This window comes from Pelodiscus sinensis, chromosome 5, assembly GCF_052426305.1.
Source record: "Pelodiscus sinensis isolate ZL-2025 chromosome 5, ASM5242630v1, whole genome shotgun sequence".
NCBI lineage: Eukaryota > Metazoa > Chordata > Testudines > Trionychidae > Pelodiscus > Pelodiscus sinensis.
In genome coordinates this window covers 74665724-74684697 of record NC_143056.1, presented here as the reverse complement: position 1 = coordinate 74684697, position 18974 = coordinate 74665724, and the positions used below count along the sequence as shown (strand labels likewise).

Genomic DNA, 18974 nt, shown 5'->3' with positions numbered 1-18974 from the left:
GGCAGGTTTTACAGCAGGTCAACCCTCCGCCGCGGGGCTGCCCCCTCAGCCTGAGCGGGGCTCCTGGGAGCCGAGTCCCTGCCTGCGCCGGGAGCAAGGAAGGACCCCGGGGGCCTCCTCCGCACTGGCTCCGCTCCCTGTGTCCCGCCTGCGCTATGGCTGCGGCCGGGGGCGGCGTCTGCTGCCAGCGCGGAGACGGGTGCGTGGCCCGGGATGCGGCGCAGGTAGACAGGGGCTGGCCTGCTGCACGGGGCGGGGGTCAGCGCTCTGCAGGGCCCCGCTGGGAGGTGAACGGTTTTATCCGTCAGTGCCCTGCAGGCTGCGGGGTGCACAGCCGCTGCTCCAGGGCTGGGGAGGGGGAGGAGAAGAGCAGTGACTCGAGCCGCTGGGAAAGGGTAGCTGGGCGCGGCGCGCTCCCGGCACGGGAGTGAAAGTTCCCAGCTCTTCTGCAACGCTTATTACCTGAGGGATTCCGATCCTCTGATTTCCAGTCCCGCAGGCAGAGGCTGCTCCGGCCCGCAGCGAAGCTAGACATACGCCTTATACTGCAGAGCCTGGTGTAATTGCTAGGATTTCTAACGGTTATACAGTTACATTTTTAATCAACTTTATACATCCCAATTCTGGGCCAACTTCTGTAGCTGCCGGAGATAAGCTTTTAAGATGAATCAGAGTTCTTCTTCAGAGTGTCTGTCACAAGCCAGTAAGTTTCCTGTCTACATTCAAAAGCTCATCTTTCTCATCAACATAAGTTGGGGCAACAGAGATTGCCTCACTCACCTTGTCGCCTTAATATCTTGGGACCAACAGGGCTACAAGCCTGTATATCCCATTGCCATTGGTTTAGCAGTAGTTCTGCAAATTTTAAATGAATAATTTCAGAAAATGTCAGTTATTATCTGGTAGCTTGTTTTAAAGTGTACTGTGATGAACTAAAAATAATCTCTTCTCAGAGCTCATGGAAATTTGTGCCATTTTTTCCTTTCAGCTAATATTATAAAAACTAGAGTAAAATCATAATTTAATAGAAGGCATCGAAGGGAGTTGGATTGTTTTCATAAACCAAGCCAGGAAAAGTAACAAGCCAGATCTCATCCGCTGTAAATCAAATAAGTCGATTGGCTTCAGTTTAGTTGTGTTGATACATATCAACTGAGGATTTGGTCCAATGTATGTTTGCTACTAATTTGTGATTCTTCATTTTTCACACTCCAGTAGATGACAATCTCAGTATAAAATGCATGTTAAAACTAGGCCCGCCCCTGTCTACCTGCACTGCATCCCAGGCCACGCACCCACCTGCGCGCTAGCAGCACAGTATAAAATGCATGTGAAAGCTAAACTGGTTAACTGACTAACTAGTAAGCATCACCCTACACAAGTGATGCTTACCAATTCCAGTTAACCAGTAGGGGTTGGAGCAGGTAGACCCGGCCCCCCTGGCCCAGGTTATACACCGGCTCTCTGGCAGCACTTTCTGGCTCCACTTTTGGGGAAACGGCTTTGCTGTGGCAGCAAAGCCTTTTCCCCAGTAACAGGACCAGAAACTTTTGCTGATTCCATTCCTGGGGAGGAGGCTTCACTGTGGGCTCTGAAGTATAAAGCTTATTTAAGCTTTATTCTGCAGAGTCCGCAGTGTGTAAGCACTAGGATTTTTAGCAGTTACATGGTTACCTTTTTAAACAAAGTTTTACATCCCCAGTTAAAACTGTATATTAACTCTTACCAATGACAATTTAGATTTTTAAATACTAATTTAATTTTAATTGTCTAACTTATTTTTCACCAATGTAAATTAGGGACCATTCGTGTGTAGTTGTTTACACGATTAACCAATAAGCCTGGGCTCATCAGTTAACCTTGACAACTACATGCACCTCCCTCCCTTGCTGCCTCTGTACAAGGAGCTAGTGCCCGTGGGGAGCCAACTTTTAAGCTGGCTTCTACAGAGCTGCCTGCCCTCCCACCCAAACATACATCTATCATGTTATATGATGGTGATGCTCCTCCTCAAACAGCTGCATTTTCATGTTGTATGTAAAATACATTAATATTGTAAATTCTAATAAGAGAACATTTCAACAACTTCCCTAGTATTGGATACATAATAGTATTCATTTTCTGAGTGCTGTTATATAGTGTACTACTTAGATTTTGTTTGTTTTATACAGTGTTCAAATGGTTCTCTATTTAGTATTTCTGATATTTGAACTGTAAAGCAAAGCTGAGCTGCAAAAGCCTCGGTTAAACCATAAATGGGTCTGTAGTACGGTACTCATCCTCAGGAACTATATACAGTAAACTTCTGATAATCCGGCACCTTTAGGACCAAGGGGGTGCCGGATTATCAAATATGCCGGACTATCAGAAGGGGGGGCTATGAGGGGTCTGGAGTGGGGTGGGAGGGGATGCCACCCCAGACTCCTCATGGGCCCCCCCCTTACGATAGTCCGGCTCTGCCCCAGGCGTCCCTGATTCAGCTGCTGCTGGTCAGTTTCAGCAGCAGCTGAATCGGGGATGCCTGCAATAGAGCAGCTGGGGTGCTGCCGGGTTGGTCCCGCAGCGCCGAGGGGCGGCGCTACGGCACCAACCCAGCAGCACTCCAGCTGCTCTTGGGGACACCTGGGACAGAGTAGCTGGGGTACTGCCCGGTTGGTCCCGTAGCGCTGCCCCTCGGGGCTGCGGAACCAACCCGGCAGCACCCCAGCTGCTCTTCGGGACGGCTGGGGCAGAGCAGCTGGAGTGCTGCCAGGTTGGTCCCTCAGCGCCTAGGGGCGGCGCTGCGGGACCAAGCCAGCAGTACCCCAGCTGCTTCGCCCCAGGCGTTGGGATTCAGCCGCTGCTGAAACTGACCAGCAGCGTCAGTTTCACCAGCAGGCTGAATCCGGACGCCTGGGGCAGAGCAGCTGGGGTGCTGCGGGGTTGGTCTCGTAGCGCCGCCCCTCAGTGCTGCGGGACCAACCCGGCAGGACCCCAGCTGCTCTGCCCAGGGGTCCCCAAGTCAGCCGCTGCTGAAACAGATCAGCGGCTAATTCCAGGAAGCCCCGGGCAGAGCAGCTCTGCCCCGGGCTTCCTGGAATCAGCTGCTGATCTGTTTCAGCAGCGGCTGAATCGGGGACCCCTGGGGCAGAGCAGGTGTGGTCCTGCCGGGTTGGTCCCACAGCGCCGTCCTTTAACGCTGCGGGACCAACCCGGCAGCACTCCAGGTGCTCTGCCCCAGGCGTCCCCAAGAGCAGCTGGGGTGCTGCCGGGTTGGTCCCGCAGCCCCGAGGGGCAGCACTACGAGACCAACCCGGTAGCACCCCAGCTGCTCTGCTCCCGGCTTCCCCAATTCAGCTGCTGGTCAGTTTCAGCAGCAGCTGAATGGGGGAATCCTGTCCGGCTGCCCCAGCACTTCCGGGTTCCTGATGGTGCCGGACCATCAGGAGTCCCGGAGCATTGGATGCCGGACTAATGGAGTTTTACTGTACATGTTTATTTAATTTTCCACTGTATTTACAAAATTAGTGATTAAAATGAATAATGTTTTCTCTGAAAGAAATATTAAAATGGAGCAATTAAGATGACAGCAAAACAGTTGATGAGGCATTCTCATGCCATAATGATAGGAATGTGAAGCAGTCATGTGATCTGGTGAGGTGAACCTTTATTTAAGTTCTAATTAAAAAGAAAACATATCTAAAACCTATACAGTATGATCCATACATATTCTATCATTATTGATCAAGCCCATTAATAAAATTCAAATTATAATCTTGTAAAATAATTCTACATGAACATTATTCAAGAGGAGGTAGCATGTGTCACACAGACTTTTAAAAGCATGTCGTATTCTTAAAGATAATGGAAAATGTTCCATTATTTGGCACTCATTGGGACCTCTTTGGTCATGTGGTATGAATTTACCTTGTAAATTTGTGTTGTGGCTATACATACAAAATTAAGCTACATGTAAATTCTCTCCTTGTGAAGTTAACTGCCTTCAAAATGTTTGAAGGATGTAAACTCTAAGGTGGACAAATATATTTAGAGCATGGTAGGAGAAAGAAAAGAAAAATAATTCTACTTTGTGGTCTAACAAAGGTAAATGGATGGACTAGATGACCTAATCTTTCTTCTGTATCACTAATCTTGGTGGGATTGGTCTAAAGTTCATTGATAGCACTGGGCTTTGGACCAAGGCCTCTAACTATTAATGTTATCTTTTTTTGTTGTTTTTCTGATGCCGTCTCCCCTCCCCCCCCCAAAAAAAATGGCAGGGCAGCACGGAAACATACTGTCAGCCTTTAATTCAGGCACGAGTAAGATTTTTTATTTTATTTTTGTAGTCCTGTATATATCAGATTATGTTATCTCATTTAATTGATTTCAAAATTCATAAGTGGACAATTACTTTTTTTTAAGGACAAGTTACATCCAAGAAATCTGATCCCAGAGCTCTGTAAGCAGTTCTATCATTTAGGTTGGGTCACAGGAACTGGTGGAGGAATCAGTTTGAAATATGGGTAAGTGGTCGTTTTGAAAATGATAACAATACAGATGATGGGGTCAATTGAATAAACAGTGAGTGCACTACAATGCATGAAGAATAGCTGAATTACAAGAATGAGGTTTTCTACAAAGATGTTTTGCAAAGATGACATTCTTGGTCTCTGAGAAGGAAGGGATAATTCTTATATTTAGATAAGTCCTGAAGACATATTAATGGAAGATAATTTAGGTAGATCAGGTAACAAGAAGACATGCAGTTAATTAATTTTGGGGTGTATGCAATACTAAAGAGTATAGAAGTAGGGACTGTTTTGCTACATAATTGTACATGAAATGTACCATCATTTCTTCAGTTCAATAAATTTAAAGTTATTAATGGATACAGAGCTCCTCTTAGTGGCCATTGAAAGAATGAACCATTAGTCATAATTACACCAAAGATGCCATTTAGCAGTAGCGGAAGACAAACTTGGTCTGAAGTTACAAAGTAGTGAAACGTCTCATGCATGTAATTATGCTGCTGTTCAAGCATATGTAGAGCCCTGTGTGGATACAAAATTTGTATCCACATCTTCAGCTGCAAAAATGAGGATATCCACAGATATAAAGTAGATCTTCACAGATTTGCAAGTTATATATATCCCCATCTGTATCCTCATAAATGAGTTGAGAATATCTGCATCCACATTCGTGGATGCGGAGAGGAGAGGATGGAAGTTGATAAAGTATGGGTAAGATCAGATGAGAAACAATCAAATGAAAAAGAGCCTAACGCTTCAGGAAATGGCAGACAGATAAATAATAAATTTTTAAAGAGCTTATACACAAACGCTAGAAGTCTGGTAGGCTCTTAATACAATTTAAAAGGATAAAGCGCAGCGGGGCAACCCACTGGGAACTGGGAATCAGCTGTCCTGACTCACGCTGGATTTCCCCCCCCCCCCACTGTGCTTCTGATTTTTAAATGTATTAAGAGCTATCCTGTCCCTGCTACTCCCCTGCCTCCCCTGTTGCCTGTGGAGACCGTGCTGGTGGAAACCAGCTTTTAAGCTGGTATCCCCTAGCACTGGCTCCTGCTCCTCTATCCTTACTGCCTCTGTTAGAGACAGCAAGGTGGGGGAGAAGTGACTAGTTGAGGGACTAGTCAACTATCTGATAAGCTTTTGCTTTTTGGATAGTCGACTAGTCACTTACATCCCTAGTTTAAAACAAACACAAGGAAATATTTCTTCATGGAGTGCATGGTCAACCTGTGGACCTCCTTTCCAGAGGATTTGTAAAGATCAGGACTTTAACAGGGTTCAAAAAAGAACTAGATAAATTCATGGAGGCTATTAACCAGGATGGGTAGGAATGATGTCCCTAGCCTCTGTTGGTCAGAGACTGAAAATGGATGATAGTAGAGGGATCAGGTGATAACGTATTCTTTTCACTTCCTCTGGGGCATCTGGCAGTGGCCACTGTTGGAAGACAGGATACTGGGCTAGATGGACCTTTGGTCTGACCCACTGTAGCCATTCTTATCAGTGAATTAAACTAATTAGTGTTAATGCATTAGTAGTGCAAATAAGTAATCCATTAAAACCACTTTTTTATTTTGCATACAGGATGTGTTTTGTCAAGATAATATACTATCTTGAAAGTTATATCACAATTCAAGGATTCTGTCTAGTCCATAAATGTGAGCACCTTACTTTCCTTAGGAAACTAATATATTTCCTGCAATTTCAGCATAAAGACTGTATCTGTAGCTTTTCAAATTGTTCACTAGGTGTCTCTGTACTATAGATTTTAAAATAAGGCCTTTGAACGTGAATAGTGATTACAAATATTAACTGACATTTTATCCCCTTTTTATGGCCTTTCTGAAAATATTTCACTTCCTGTTTTTAAATCATTTTAATTAATGTAAAGATCTTGAAATTCTTCATGAGCCTTGCAAGCTTTAGGCATTTGCACTTGAACATAAATTGTTCAATTTATTGAATTGTTCAATGTTTTTTCCTGTGCCAATTACATATTTATTCATGCTTTAAAACATATAATACAATGTAATGGTCATCACACAAATAAGTGTTTCTCAATAACTAACTGTGATTACAGACACTGTGGGCTGATTGATATTAAGCTATGAATGATAAGTTCAGCACTATTTTTTCTTGCATCACTCATTGTCTGCTTCCAATTTCTCTTCTGTGTCAGTTTGATTCCAGTTAATGGGAGGTGTAGATTTTTTATTTTTTTCCTGTCAGTGATACACATATACTCCAGTTAAATTTTCAGGGAAGTTAAAAGTACTCTCTATATCTTAGGTATTCTCAGAGCTTCCAACTACTCTAGTAAAATCAGTGTCACATATTGAAAATCATCTGTATGTGAATGTGTGGCATGAGGACAACTGATTGCATTATCATGCGCACTGTAAGCTAATTCTTTATCAGTAAAGGGTAGAGTACTGAAATGGCTCTAACAATGTACTTCAAATTGTATCTTATACATGGAGCTAAATTGTATATTTTTTCCTAGAGATGAAATCTACATTGCTCCATCAGGAGTCCAAAAAGAAAGAATTCAGGTTTGTAAAGCTTTTTTTCCCCCTCAGAATTTCTTTGAAAAGGAACAAAATTACTTTTAGGGTATGTCTAGACTACAGAGCTTTTCCAGGATACCTCGGGTATTCCGGCAAAGCTCTGCCACGTCCAAGGAACACATCTGTTTTTCCAAAAAAAATTCGGAAAAGGAGACGCGTTTTTTCAGCATCCCTGTACACCTCATTTTATGAGGAAGAAGGGATGTTCTGAAAGATGGTTTTTCCCCCCCAACATTTGGCCCCAAGTAGATGGGCCAAATGTCAGAAAAGTCTCTTCTGAAAGAAAAGCGGAAAAAGATACGCAAATTGCGGTTTGTAATTTGTACAACTTTTTCCAACTTTTCTTTGTAGTGTAGACATAGCCTTAGTGAGCTTTTTGTTCTGAGTGTTCTTTCAAAGCGGGGGGGGGGGGGGAGTTGTAGTGGAGAGAAGGTTCTTATTGTCAAGTCTGAGAAATCTTATTATTACTGACTTCTTTCTTGTATTATGTGTTCTCAGAGCAGAAATTCAGTACTTGTTCAGTGGTGTATGTAGGTTATTCCTTTTGAGTTTTCTTGTTCTAAATTAGAACTGACCACAAAGTCTGAATCTACAACAGCCCCAGATTTCAACAACCCAACAGTCAGCTGGTATGCACAGTTTCAATTAATACATACAAGCAGTTGGGTAACTGTGTGTTAAAGCTTCTATTCTAAATATATTTATTTGTTTTTATGCAAATCTTTCTTCCTCTTGGGCTTTACTATGGACAGTTAGGATCTGCCCAGGACATGATGACCTTAGTCTATTTCAGTTCCTTTCTCTTAGGAATAAAAACAGCAATACTGCTAGAGGTGAATAGTGAATACTGTCAGCTGATATGTGATACTTTTCTCCTCCAAAGAAGAAAAGTAAGTGGAGCAAGGAGTCCCTGCTCTACAACATCTGAGATAATACAGTAAGGCTATGTCTGCATTGCCCAGTCTTGTGCAAGAACATATGCAAATGAGCTGCCATTTTTGCGCAAGGGGCTTTTGCACAAGAAGGAGCAGTCTGCACTGTTTTCAGGCAGAACGGCTCTTGTGCAAGAGGGAGGTTTTGCACAAGAAGGAGCAGTGTAGACTGCTCCTTCTTGCACAAAATGGCAGCTCATTAAGTATGCAAATGAGGCATGGCAATAAATATGTTCATTTGCATATGTTCTTGCACAAGACTGGGCAATGTAGACTTAGCCTAAAGGTTGATTGAGGGATCCTCTTACTGATTAAGACTTGAGTTTTCATATTATAATAATAATAATAATAATTAAATGTATTTGCAGAAGAAGAGAGGGAAGAAAGATACATTTTGGCATGTGCATAATTGATTTTAGATAAAAAACTTTGTGCTCTCATGGACAAATTGTTCAAGAATTTTAGTGAAAAAATCTAGTTTATGTAGAGCTGCCAAAAGCAAGCCTGTTTTCTAGGTAGATCCCCAGAAGAAAAGTAAATTTATTTTAGGAAATAGTGTCACAATTTAAGTAGTTCTATTTCGGTCACAGCCTGAAGATATGTTTGTTTGTGACATAGAAGAACGGGACATCAGTGGTCCTCCAGCACACAAGAAACTGAAGAAAAGCCAGTGTACGCCTCTTTTTATGAATGCTTACACCATGAGAGGTATGCAATAAATGCATTTGATTCAAATAATAATAATTAAATACCAATCAGTTCACGAAATGAAAACTTCTAAGTCATAAATGTGGCCTCACAGGAATTTAATATTGCCTTAATTGAAAAAATACCATAGTAGCTAAATTTGTAACCTCCTAGTGACCACCTAGTAGTTTAATGCCAATAGATTTCAGGCCATATTATAATCTTTTGCATATGTAAAGGTTACCAAATTACTAGTTACACAGGTATAAGAAATATGTAAAACTGTTAGATTCTAAAACATTGACAGACTATTTCTCTACTTTAAAATCTAATATATAAAGGAAAATGTTTGTATGTTTGTGCTCTAATAACTTGGACACCTTTGCATGGGATACCCGTTCCTCCAGGAGAAGGTTTTAAGGTACTGTGGGAGGGAAGAGATGAGAGACCGACGCCTCTCCCCGGGGTTGCATGGAGCTTGGCAGTGTGGAGAGAAGCAGCTTCCCAGGGTAAGCGGTGGGGACAGTCACTCACTAAGGCTGGTGGAGGGACAAGGAAACGGCGAACGGCTCCCTTCCGCCTCCCTCCCCTCAGGCTTCTCACCTCAGTTATATCAACTTTCCCGAGCAACACCGGGTAACTCCAGCTACTTATAAATGTTTTGCAAAACAAAACTTTTCCTTTTTCTCCAATTATGGTGCATGCCAAGTCAGGAGTTTAGGATTCTGTTTCTCTTGCATATGTTGATTACAGAAATAGTACAGAGAGTACAACTTTCACAATTGTTTGCTACATTAAGTGGAGGCAGCATGTCCCCATGTCAAATCTTTCTGAGAAAAACACATATGAGATCTAGTAATGGGCATGACATTTCAAGCATTACTGCAATAAATGTGGAGGTCCTTTTTGTCTTTCTACTGTTTCTGTGCAATTCATCCTAATGAAAAAAGGCAGTGCGATCCCTTTATCTAATGCCTCTGATTCCATTTAAAATGCATTTTAACTTTCAAAGTGTGTATTCACACTTCAGCAGTTTAATTTTATGGCGTTTAACTTTAACAGTAGCTGAAGTTTTTATGCAGTTTTACAAGTTGTGTCTTTGTCCTCCTCTCCTCTCCTCCCCCAAAAATAAAGATTTTTGGGAATCTATTGTTTTCATGTAAAGGAAATTTGCACATCTAGACCCTTTGCATATCCAAAAGAAAATTGGCAATTTGCAACATTGCAGATTTAGGAACTTTTGATCCCTGTGGTTGACCTTCCCACCACATCATAATATAAAAATGAAATGATTGAAAGTGATGTCAAGGAACCAATGTATCGTCTCCAGAGAGAAATAGCTATATAACAAAAGAACCTCTTCTTCTCTTCCATCTTCTGCCATAAATAAGTCTAAATTTTAATTGTTTAGAACCTCAGCGCACTTCAGTGATGTATTTAAAATGTTTGTCATCTCAACAGATGAAAATATAAAACAGATGCATGAGGGAGAAGGTTTGCCTGGAATTTGCATTAAAACTAGCCACTAACACCCTAAAGATAGCTCTTACTATTCTTTGTAGATTACAGAATACTTTTGGTTGCTCTAAAACAATGTTTCCCAAATAGTGCTCTGCAGAACCCCAGGGTTCCGCAAAGTGAAAATAAGGATTCCTCGATAACCCAATCACCCCCTTCTCCCCCACCGAGCCAGTCTTAGGGGCAGGTGAGCCGGGAGCCATTTTCAAGGGCCGGTGTGGGTTTTGTTTGTTTTTTGCTTGACAGTTTTTCCACTTTTGTTGTTGTTTTTTACCACTTTTCCCCTCAGCGTGTTTTTTTTTTTAAGGGGTTTTGTGACCAAATAAAATTGGGAAAAACAGTTCTAAAGCTCTAAAACTATTTTCCTCGTCTAATCCATTGACAAGGATGTCGAACTGAAGGGCTGAAACTTATTTTCACATGTGAATTTATCTTAACAGATGGTAAGGAGTCATATAAAAAATAATATAGATAAATGTAATATTAATTACAGAGGATCACTTTTTCTTCTCTCTCTAGGAGCTGGAGCTGTGATCCATACTCATTCAAAAGCTGCTGTCATGGCAACCCTTCTCTATCCAGGAAGTGAGTTCAGAATTACTCATCAAGAAATGATAAAAGGAATCAAGAAATGCACATCAGGAGGGTATTACAGGTAGATTTCCATTTACAAAACTAATCCAGCATATACTGTTTCTGCTAAATGTTATCTTCAAAAATATCAGTGTGTTTGGTGGTGTGAGCAATACTTGTAATTAACTCAGAGGAATATTCACTAAGGGCCGCAGACCAGGCCACTGCTTTCTGCAGCTCCCTTTGTCCAAGAACAGCGATCCACAGCCAGTGGGAGCTGTAAGAGGCTGTACCCACGGACACACCATCAAATAAAGTGTCTGGTGGCCCACTAAGGCTAACCCTGAAAAATTGCTTGTTGCCCACCCCTCCCCTAAACATGATGAAAAGAGAGACCGCAATGATTAAAGTTTAAAAAGTAGCAAGAGCTCTGTAACAACTCAGTCATTGAGTTCCCCAAAAAAGGTACAAAATTATTTTATAGTTTGTGGGTGGCTTTTTGTGGGGATTCTTTCCTGCAAAGCATTAAGCTGGTACTAGCACACTCAGATGGTGTATGACAAGATGAGAAATTATGGGATGCTAGAGATACATACATCTGCACTTTTCTTAGTGTTAATTTTTATAATTTTCTAACTAATATTTTTCTCCAAAACTTTTGGAAAGGTACAAATGTATTGAAGTTTGCATTTGATACAAGGGTGTATTCTCCACACAAAGATGGCACCTTCACCAAAATTTTAACTTCTGTTTGCACTAGTATTTTAATTTTTAATGTATAGCAGAAGCACCTTAGAGCACTGGATAGTCATTTTTTAATCTAGAAATGTGTATAAAAACATTTTTAAGTTACACCACAAGAAAAGGCAATTTTTTAATTCACTTTTCAGCAGAGCTGTGTTTCTGGATATTGTCTTCTGATGGCTGTTCAGGTAAATATTAGTGATGGAATTTTCAAACTATTTATTATTGGTCTAAATCTGATCTCACCGAAGTCAGCCTTTGACTTAGTGGAAGCAGAGTGAGGCCACCGATAAACAGTTTTGAAAATCCCTAATCCTGAATTATCCTAGGACATTTTTTTTTAAAGTAGCCTGAATCTGGTGTGTCTGTTTTTCCTCTAATAATAAAATACTCAGCTCTTTTGTATACCATTATTCATCTAAGAATCTTAAGGAGCTTTATAGACCTTAATTCTCGCAGACAACTGTCTGAAACAGATACGTTGTTTCATAGAAGAAGGCACAAAGAGGTGTTATGACTTATCTAAATCAAACAGACTGTGGCAGAGCTAGAACTAGAACCTGGGAGACCTGGCTCCCAATTGTCTGTTCTAACTTCTAGCAAATAGTCCCGTTCCAGTTTTAGTTTCCACACTGCATGTGAGTAGTAGGTGATCTCGCTAACATTGCTACAGAGGTTTTATTCATTAGGTTGTAGAATGTTTTGGGGTGGCTTCATCACAGAAGTCCGGATAGAGCCAGATTCTCTCTCTGAATAAAAATATTTAATTAGATTTACCTTTTTCCAGCATTGCTTCATCTATATAATTTGGCTCCATTTTTTTGAAGATGTTTTCCCACCATCTACTCAAAATTCCTGTATGATCTTTATGATGAATCTGAATTTGAGCTAAGATTTAAACAAGTTTCTGCAAATATTAATTAAAGCTTGAACAATGCCAAATATCCAAAACCCTCTTTGCTACACATTATTGTGCAAGTTCTGAACAGTGTACAGCATGTTGCCTGTATTGCAGTGGTACTCAAACCACTGTCTGTGTATTGTATGTGATCCATTGAAGACTTTTACCACAATAGAAAAGCATCTTTAGTTCATCAAGCACTGACAATTACGTCTACCAGTATCCCGGGACAAGACTCTTTCAGGGTTTCCAAAGTCTTTCAGACCAGGCAAATTTAGATATTTTAATCCTGAGGGACAAATTCATATCTTTCTTTAAGTAAATTCAGCTATGATCAAGATGGTAAATGTTGCCAATATTGGAGGGATGACTTAATGCAGAAAAGGACAGACCAAAACTGTGAAGCAGCTCGCATTGATGAAAGCAGTAAAGGCAAGCAATGAAAGGAGATTTAGTGCCAAGAAAAGTAGATTACTAAAGCCAAGGAGAGAGAATAAACATCAGCTACAAAATAATATGTAAGCAGGTAGTTATACCAAGTCCGCTTTTTTTTTGTCCTATTCAGGTATTCTCAGGATACGGTAGCCAGCATTATAGTATTCACAGAGAAGGTGTTGAATCAGATTTGGGACAGGAAGTGTCCTTCAGAGGCTGTATCCCATGGCATGGTTCACAAGATGAAAGAGTTTGAGAATCACTGTTAAAGATGTTACCAAATTCTTTGCCAAGGAGAACCTCTTTGAGTGGGGAAAGCTTAGGGCACTAGTTCTTAGATGTGGAAGAGAATTATGATATCATCTAAGGTATGTAAGAGCAGGAACAGAGTAATGTGATAAAAACCAATGAAGTCTGAAGTGTTTTCTAATTGCAGTAATACCTCATTTTTTGTTTAGATATGATGATAAGTTAGTGGTCCCCATTGTTGAGAACACCCCAGAAGAGAAGGATCTCAAGGAACGAATGGCACACGCAATGAATGAATACCCAGACTCTTGTGCTGTGTTGGTCAGACGTCATGGAGTTTATGTATGGGGAGAAACGTGGGAAAAAGCCAAAACAATGTGAGTGCAATTTAAAGATGGTCATATCTGTTGCAACAGCAGTCCTGAAATAGTCATGGAAGTAGAATCACTGCATATGCATTCTAGTTGATACTTCTCTCTCTTGGCTCACACCACCACAAATGGGAATCTATTCCCCCTCCTCCCCCCGCCCCAGTTGGGCAGCACACTGTGTGCACAACACAGCCTTGAAAATCCTCCCCTACCAGAGACTTTAATATGGAGGTGGAGTGAATATTGTAATAAAGCAATAGCAGAAGTGTTCTGTCTGACCTGTGCTCAGCATAGAAAAGAAAAACAGTCAATTTTTAAAAGATGCCACTTCATAAGAATGCATCCTAACTCCACTTTTCTCCTGTTCTATTTTTTTATTGAAGGTGCGAATGTTATGATTACCTGTTCGATATCGCGGTACAGATGAAGCTGCATGGACTAGATCCTGGAAAACATCCAATTGAAGAAAACGGGATTGTATAAATTACTACAGCAGTTCAATATCCCCACCCATCCAAAACTGCAACAAAAGTGGAAGTGATTTGTCAACCTTCAAGCATTTATAATTGAGTGCCCTTCTAGTAGAGCATGCTTTATGTCTATCAATAGGTGAATTATATCTAAAGTGTTTAATAATAGCAGATGGGGGGAAACAGCCCCTGATCCATGCAAGCAGACCCATTTACTTATGTACACAGCTCAAGTGCAGGATCAGGGTCATGCTTAGCAATCATGGTGTAGAGATTCCCTCCCTTCCCACCACCCGTCAGTAGCAGTTGTTGAATGCTGTTTGATTAATTTCAGCAGCCGTGATGTCACTTTTGTACTTGGACAGAAGAACTGCAGTGGTTTTGGCTCCATATTGCCGAGAAGTCAGTGATTAATAGTAGTTGAAATTATCTGTCTGAAAATGAAATGTCAGATTTTAACGATCAGATTATTATTTTTGTAACTGTTTAAATAAACACATTAAATTAGTATCTGTTTTAAACAAAAGAAAGGAATTCAGAGCAGAAGCCTTAATTTCACCTCAATGTGCCTGACCGATACCGCAGCATATACATAAGTACACATAGCCTCACTATAGAGTCAGTTGTTCTCCCATCTCTCAGAGGAATCAGGTTGTGCTGCGCAGTTAGTATGGAGGAGCCAGCCTGCGGGCTGTTAAGCCAGCAGCAGTTTACTAGTTATTCAGTGTTCATGCCCACCATTGTGCCTGCTCCTGTGTTACCTTGTTTCTGCTGGTCCTGCCTTGCACCCAGCCTTGCCTCTGTTCTACCGCTGTTTGGCTGCTACCCTGTGCGCTCCAGTTTCTGACCTTGGACTTGCACTTTGGCTCTGGCTTCTGACTGCTGACTCCTAACTTGACCATTAGCTCTGGTATCTAGCTCAACCTTCACCATGACTTTTGGCTCCAGCTTCATAATTGCCTTGAAGGACAACATAAATCTAGGTCATCTAAAGGGATATGTACTAAACTCAGACTCATGTCTGTCTTGAGACAAGATCCAAACTTAAGCTTAAAGTCAGAGACTGAAGAAACAAACGGGACAGACACAAAGACAGTCTTTAATAAACACATTTCTGTATTTATGTAGAATCAATATTTAGGCAGCTTGTAACTTCTCTAGAATCAGTAGTTTTACCTAAAAAAAAAATCCAATTGTAGCATTGTATAATTGAAAGAGAAAAATCTCCACAATAGTGTCTGAGCAGAAACTGATTGTAGCACTTAGGGTATGTTTACACGGCAATTACACACCTGTGGTTGACCCTGCCAGCTGACGGGTTCATGGGGCTCAGATTGTGGGTCTGTATAGAGTTCAGACTCTGGGACCCTCCAACCTTGCTGGGTCCTAGAGCACAGACGTTTACAACTACATTACATAATTGCAGTGTCAGTCTAAGGACACTAGGGAGATGAGGCAGTTGAGGTAATATATTTTACTGGACCGGCTTCCGGTGGTGAAAAAGAGAAGCTGTTGAGCCACGCAGAGCTGTTTGGGGAAGATATTCCCATCATCAAAGTAAGATGAAACAGATGCTGAACATAAGCAGTTAGCACATATAGTAAGGGATAGGAATGTAATAATGTAGTCGATTAACCAATAAGCAAAAGCTTATAGGTTAATGCTGTAGACTACACACATTTCTCTCCCTCCACCTGCTGACAGTAAATTTTTTAGCAGGCTGACCAGCAGTTCAGCTCAGTCCTGGCTCATGCCAAGTCTGGGAGCTCAGACCTTCTTCCCCACCCACCCCCAGACAGGGGCTGCTGCCATCCTGTGCTCCTGCCTCATCAGAGGCAGCAGCACTGGACAGCAGGCAGCTTGTCTGCAAGGGGAGCTGGTTATTAAACTGGCTCCCCTTGTAGACCAGGTCTTGCCTGGCACCCTGCCCTGATGCCTCTGATACAGTGGCTGCTAGCCCCAATCCAGGGAGGTATAGAATTGTTGACTAACCAATAAGAATCCATGAGGTTACTCGATTATTCAGTTAACCGATATTTAACATCCCTAGAAAGGGACCAACACCAAGATACCTGTTCTTGGAAATCCAAGTGATGTTCAAAGATTCCAGGGCCTATGTTTAGAAAAAACCTTTAACTGAATTAGTGGTTTCACATCAATATTAAAATCCCTTTTACTATTTATTGTACTTTAATAACTTGTTTAGAATATCTTTGCCTTTGTCCTGCCTCTCCTACATAGATTTGAGTGTTCTAATCCTCCATCTAAATCTCAGAATCTGCTTCACACAATCCAGACCAGAAGAGGGCGTTACTCCACTCATTTGACATCTGGGTTTTACCAATTATTTTTACAAACATTTTGGAAGGAAAGGAGGGAGATTGCTATGAGTGAATATCTTCCAAAAAAATCTCTTTAATTTTTTCATTGGCAGGTGGAATATTTAAAAAACTCAGTGAGAAATTGCAGTGAAAAAAAATCAAACTTTTTGTTGTTACAATTTCACAACCACATAATGCTTTTATTATTTAATACGGTGGTGATGTGATGTGGAAAACCAGAGCTGGCGATTTCTTTTGTACTGCTGCAAATACATACACACTAATAGTCTTTACTATAATTTTAATTTCTTCTTCTTCTACAATTTATCTCTATGTTGAGAGGATTATTAGTTGTTATTTTTGCCATCATATTGCCTGCTCTTGCTCACAAAAGAGCAGATTGTTTTTGTCAGACTTGGATGTTTATTTTTGAAAAATCAGTAACAAAGATAAGATGGAAATGATAAGATCTTTGGGCAACAGTTCAGTCTCTTGTGGAAAAAGTAGAGACTATCGTAAGTGAAGGAGTAACGTATTTTAATTGTGATGTCTTATGTTGTGAGATTTCATTTTTTTCTAATCTGCTTCTGGATATTTAGCTGTGTACTGATTATGAATCAATTTCTGCAAGGTCATTCTGTTAATAGTTGTCTGACACTCCAGATGAATATTTCAGTATCAGTTGACAGAATCTATACCACTGGACTTCATTCTTTCTCTAAAAAGTTGCAGAATTCAAGGGTTAGATATGAAGCCTGAAGCACCAGTTAAACTGCTAATTTGTTTTTTGTTTTTTTAAAGCCTATACCTGATCTTTGATTTTCTCGTGAACTAAGAGAAATCAAACATAATCCATAGCTTGTCTTTGGAAATTCATTACTACAACACTGATAGTCTGTTTTAATTTTTCTTTCACAAAGATATTGAATAAGATCTTGTGAAAGACCATTAGAATTTTCAAAAAACCTTGATAGCTGTCTGACCATAGATAACCATGGTAAAATTTCAACAAATGTCATGATTCAGGATATAAATAATGTCATGGGTCAAAAACATGGAATACTGTATTTCAGTGAATAGTACTGCATTTTATTATCTTCCACTATAAACCCCTCCAGCGCATTATCAACAATCTGGGAAATTAGGAAAATGACCCCTCACTCTCAGAGGCCTTGGGGGAAAGGCCAGTTTTCACCTACAGCCAACCCCCTACCCTCAGACAAATAACCATGCAACACACCTCCATCATAATCATCTGAGAACCCAGCCCTGCAATCAGCCTCTGTGCCAGTTCTGTCCACACATCTACACAAGCGATTTCATCACTGGACCCAACCATATTAGCCACCAAATCAGAGGCTCATTTAATTGCTCATTCGCTATGTGGTCTATGCCAGCAGTGCCCCCACTGCAATGTATATTGGCCAAACTGGACAGTCTACAGGAAAGAATTGATGGACACAAATCAGATATCCGAAAAGCAATACACAGAAACCTGTTGGAGAACACTTTAATCTGCCTGGACACTCATTAATGGCTCTCCAAGTCACTGTTTTCAGGCCATTTCTATCAGCCAAATAGACAGAAGGGTTGGACTTTCATCATTCACAAGTTTAATTCTTATGCACATGGTATGAACCAGGATATCAGTTGGCTCTCACGCTGTCTTCTACATCCTAATGACTTAGCCAATCAAGCTAACAACGGAGATGCTAATTGTTCTTATGAGCCTCTTGTAACTATTTGAACTATCTACTCTGTCTCTTTTTCCTCCTCGTCCTCTTTTCTCCTCTTTCTCCTCTTCCTCTTTTCTCCTCTTTCCCCCCCCCCCCCCGCTTTATTCTTGGATCTGGACTTCTAATACTCCTTTCATCTGAAGAAGTGGGTTGTGCCCCTGAAAGCTCATGATACCATCTACATGTTTTGTTAGTCTTTAGAGTGCTACTAGACTATTGGTTGTTTTTTAAGTTTTTCCTGTTACAGACTAACTCGGCTACCCCTCTAAATACAGTAAAACTCCATTGGTCTGGCATCCAATGATCTGGCACTCCTAATGGTCCGGCACCATCAGGAACCCGGAAGTACTCTGGCTGGCAGACAATTGGAGCTGCTCTGCGCCCGGCTTCCCCGATTCAGCCGCTGCTGAAACAGCAGCTGAATCGGGGAAGCCGGGGGCAGAGCAGCTGGGGTGCTATCAGATTGGTCCCATAGTGCTGCCCCTCAGGGCTGCGGGACCAACCCGGCAGCACCCCAGCTGCTCTGCCCCAGGCATCCCCAAGTCAGCCGCTGCTGAAACTGACCAGCGGCTGATTCTGGTCAGCCGCTGGTCAGTTTCAGCAGCAGCTGAATCGGGGATGACTGGGGCAGAGCAGCTGGAGTGCTGCCAGTTTGGTCCCGTAGTGCCCGCCCCTCGGGCAGCTGGGGTGCTGCCAGGTTGGTCCCCAAGAGCAGCTGGGGTGCTGCCAGGTTGGTCTTGCAGCGCCGAAGGATGGCGCTACCGGACCACCCTGGCAGCACCCCAGCTGCTCTGCTCCAGGCGTCCCCGATTCAGCCGCTGCTGAAACTGACCAGCAGCGGCTGAATCGGGGATGCTTGGGGCAGAGCCGGACTACCGGAAGGGGGGGACTATGAAGGGTCTGGGGTGGCATCCCCCCTCCCCACCCCAAACCCCTCATAGACGCCCCTTCCAATA

General features: G+C 41.8%; 1 protein-coding gene across 1 annotated transcript; it reads left to right on the top strand.

Annotated features, from left to right (window-relative positions):
* Positions 1-66: 66 nt before the first annotated feature.
* Positions 67-14491, top strand: APIP (APAF1 interacting protein). The gene is made up of 7 exons (XM_014574233.4): positions 67-224; positions 4405-4505; positions 7018-7066; positions 8604-8721; positions 10738-10873; positions 13330-13497; positions 13875-14491. Exons 1-7 carry the CDS (start codon positions 156-158, stop codon positions 13972-13974), a joined length of 741 nt encoding a protein of 246 aa, XP_014429719.2. The 5' UTR covers positions 67-155; the 3' UTR covers positions 13975-14491.
* The last annotated feature ends 4483 nt before the right edge of the window (positions 14492-18974 follow it).

Coding starts and splice junctions, on each gene's coding strand:
- APIP (XM_014574233.4), top strand. CDS start 156: ATGGCTGCGGCCGGGGGCGGCGTCTGCTGCCAGCGCGGAGACGGGTGC. Junction 225..4,404: donor TGGCCCGGGATGCGGCGCAG/GTAGACAGGGGC, acceptor CTTTTTTTTAAG/GACAAGTTACATCCAAGAAA. Junction 7,067..8,603: donor TCCAAAAAGAAAGAATTCAG/GTTTGTAAAGCT, acceptor TTTCGGTCACAG/CCTGAAGATATGTTTGTTTG.